Source organism: Aplysia californica, unplaced genomic scaffold, assembly GCF_000002075.1.
Source record: "Aplysia californica isolate F4 #8 unplaced genomic scaffold, AplCal3.0 scaffold00024, whole genome shotgun sequence".
NCBI lineage: Eukaryota > Metazoa > Mollusca > Gastropoda > Aplysiida > Aplysiidae > Aplysia > Aplysia californica.
In genome coordinates, this window is record NW_004797294.1 from 2,036,901 (window position 1) to 2,040,416 (window position 3,516).

The 3,516-nt window shown below is 35.5% G+C and overlaps 1 protein-coding gene across 1 annotated transcript in view; it reads left to right on the forward strand.

Annotated features, from left to right (window-relative positions):
- Positions 1-3,516, forward strand: part of LOC101858324 — an 8,999-nt gene that overhangs the window by 1,879 nt on the left and 3,604 nt on the right. The window contains exons 2-4 of the mRNA XM_005090981.3: positions 134-347; positions 1,811-1,918; positions 2,627-2,762. Coding sequence (XP_005091038.1) covers positions 138-347; positions 1,811-1,918; positions 2,627-2,762 — 454 coding nt within the window. The 5' untranslated portion in view covers positions 134-137. The remainder of the gene's footprint in view (positions 1-133; positions 348-1,810; positions 1,919-2,626; positions 2,763-3,516) is intronic.

Below are 3,516 nucleotides of genomic sequence, written 5' to 3' on the forward strand. Positions count from 1 at the left end.
TCTCTCTCTCTCTCTCTCTCTCTCTCTCTCTCTCTCTCTCTCTTTGTTCATAAAATATTTTGTTTGAAGGAAGTAAACTGTTTCTTTCATAATATAGCTACAATCTCTGAGCGCATTTCGTATTTCATTTCAGGTTCATGTCAGTCATGGAGCAGAATGTCCCTTTTCCTTTTATGAAGCTGGATGCCAATTCCTTAATGGCTATTGATGATGATTCAGTCTGTGGAAATTTTGACCTAGATATTGTGAAAGCTGCTCTAAAGTCTCATGTAGAGCAGCGTCGTCGTGATGATGGCAAGGAAGAGCTGGAAAGGGCTGATTTATTTCTGGATCCAAAAGAAGAAAAGGTTAGTTCAAATATTTTTTTGCCAGAAGTTCTAACTCTTTATCTTCCAGTGAGTAAACCCACTATGTGGGGGCCCTTTTTTGGTAGGCTTACTCAATCTAAAAATGAGAAAAACATAAAATTCATTAAATCAAAACAAGTGAACCTATTTTAATAGTTTTTCATTTAACCCTATCCGTACGTCATGTTTTACTTTCATTTCTATACGACGTGGGGAACTCTGTGCCACCACTTTCCAAAGAGGAAATTTGCTCGATAATCCGATCCGTACGCTTTCCATTCCATTCGCCCCTTCAGTGCACCTTTTGTTATCCCAGTTTCAGTATTGTAATCTTTTTCAATACCGCGACCATGTTTCGCGGCTCGTTTTACTCCCCACTCTGGACCGTGAGCCGTGTTTCACGGCACCCCGCTTTCTGCTTCAAAACCAGCCCTACTTTTGTAATAATTGAATGAAATCTCAGGCTGAAGAATGATCTTTTTTAGCAACATATTGAGATAGGACGTTATTTCCCTTTTATTTTCATATATATGCATCTGGCTACCATTAAAAATTGGGCTCAGAATCTTTAATTTGTCTGAGAATAGGCAGAATCAGAAAGTAGGTCACAGATAAGCCCCCCTGGTAGTGAAAGAGTTAATGTCCAACCTAAAAGAATCTGTCAATGGTTGAGTTCTCATTTGCTGATGGTTGAACTGAGGATAATATAATTAGTGACATACTTTCTGTAACGGTACTTTTTCTCATACAACTTGATTAAGTAAATGATACATTTTATAGAGGGTCTTGCAATGCCAGTTATGGCCACAACATTTATGCTTTGATTGTACCATCTGCTGTGCCACAAGTCACAACTTATCAAACCACTGAAATGTAACTTTCATTTTTTCTAAACCATGCGATTTTGCAGGAAATAAAAATACTCAAAGTCAAAGAAAGCAATGAATTTATCCACCCTCCCCCTCCACACTTCAAACATGAAAAGAAAAGATTTGTTAGTGGAAAAATACTTTTGATAGTAATGTTCATCTTTCTTCTCTTGGAGGGGACCGTCATGGAGTTAACAATTTATTGCTTTTTATTTTACTTTTGGCCGGTAGTCAACATCTAAGGAGACATAAGTATTTTGGAGAAGTTTCAATTTAAGACCCTGCATTGGAAGTGTTTGTGTGTGAAACATTATTTGTAGAGCTTATTGATATATTCAGTGTTCTTTTATTTTGTCTAGAATTTTTTTCTCTTCTCCTGAAATGTTATGGCTTTAATTTCCATGTTGTTAATGAAACGTCCTAGAATGTTGTTCATTTTCTTTTCATATTATGGTTTGTCTCTTTCAAGAATGTATGTTATAAGATAAGAGCTGACTTAGTGAAATATGCATTCATGGAAGAGTTGCTCAAGAAATGAGACATAATGAACATTGTGTAGGCCTACGCACTTTCATTGACTATATTTTTTCACAGCTATCGATTCAAGATGTTCTTCGGAGGGAAAAGAGGAAAGAATTGAACAGGGAGTCTGCAAGAAAGAGCAGGGAAAAAAAGCTGCAAGAGCATAATCAGTTACTAGAGGTATGTACTGTTACATGTGATGGTTGTAATTCTGTTTTACCCCTTCAGTATGAATGATCTCTTTTCAAGAAGATGGCAAAAAGTCTTTATACACCTTCTCTGTCTGTTGTGCAGCTGCTCAACAAACTGTATTGAGACTTGTCTTATTCTTTTATACATGAATGTGTCAGACAGGTGTGTTTATCTATATAGCCTGTAGCAATTCAACACAGTGCAAAGACAAAGCAACAAGCGAATAAATCTATGATATATATTATACTTTGTATCAGGTTTTTCTAGCATGTTACCTTTACTCAAGGCATTCTCAATTGATTTATTAATTTCATTCTTTTGGAAAAGTACATGCCGTATATGCTTGCCTTGCCTATTATATGAGAAAGTTTTCCTAAAAATGAGGTCCAAAAGTATACCCTTCATATCAAACGCATGACATGCAACCAGGATCGGGCCCATCAAGGGGGAAGTGATGCCAGAAAGGATTTTCCCTCGAATAGTTACCTTCTTCATTAATCTGCTAATTTATTAAAAATCTTGATATTACAACACATTATCATGGAGTCTCACTCAAATTGTTGTAGACAAGTATTCACGTTATCAATCTATTCTTTGTTCATTATCCAGTATTCTAATTTTAAGTATAGTACAAGATTTTGTAACAAAATGACTATGTTTTATGAAATTACTACATTTCACTATTTTTCTTTGCAGGATATGAAAGCCCATACTGAAAAAAATCTTCAGCTTAAAGCAAATGTTAAGAGCCTTGAGCAACAAAAAGAAAAATTGCAATTAGCTGTTTACATTCTTGACAATTGCTACCCGGCAGCAAAAGCTGGAATGCAAGGTAAGTAGAATGCGAAAACATATGTGAGGCATCCTAGTGAAATCAGGCGCTCATCAAAATAATGAAATCGAAGAAACAGGCATTTTTCTGCCAGTTTGGCAATTTTCATCAAATTTTTCCTTTTTGGCTCATCACCCTTTATGTCTATATAAAAACACATTTCCATGTAAATTTTACTGAAAAACATATATTAAAGGCACAAAATATGTAATTTTATTAGTTTTCAAGGACTCTCAAGCTATTGAAGTTACCAAACTTTGGCTGTCATTTTCTCGCTAATTTTACCACTGAAACCAGGCGAGCCTACCTCCTTCAGTCTCAAATATCTCGCCTTCTATTCAAGATAGATGGGGATTTTATTTTCCTTGAAAACAAGGCGAATGAATAAGATTTTAGATGCTACTATAAATTCCATATGCCCAAAAATTGACGAGTGCCTGATTCCACAGCGGCGCGACACATATTTTTTTGATGTTTTTAAAAAATCATTGTCCATAAAGTATCTACCCTTTGTAAATCAGGTCAACAGTAAACTTTGTGTAACGTGAAGCCATTTAACAGAAAATCATGTTACCACGAAAGGATTTTAAATTCTTGGAGTACTTTTTATTTTTTATTCTATGCATTGCAATTTCCTTTAAATCAAAATCTGCTTTACTATATTATATGTATGTGTGCACACACAAACATACACACACTCACTCACACACACACACACACACACACACACACACACACACACACACACACACAC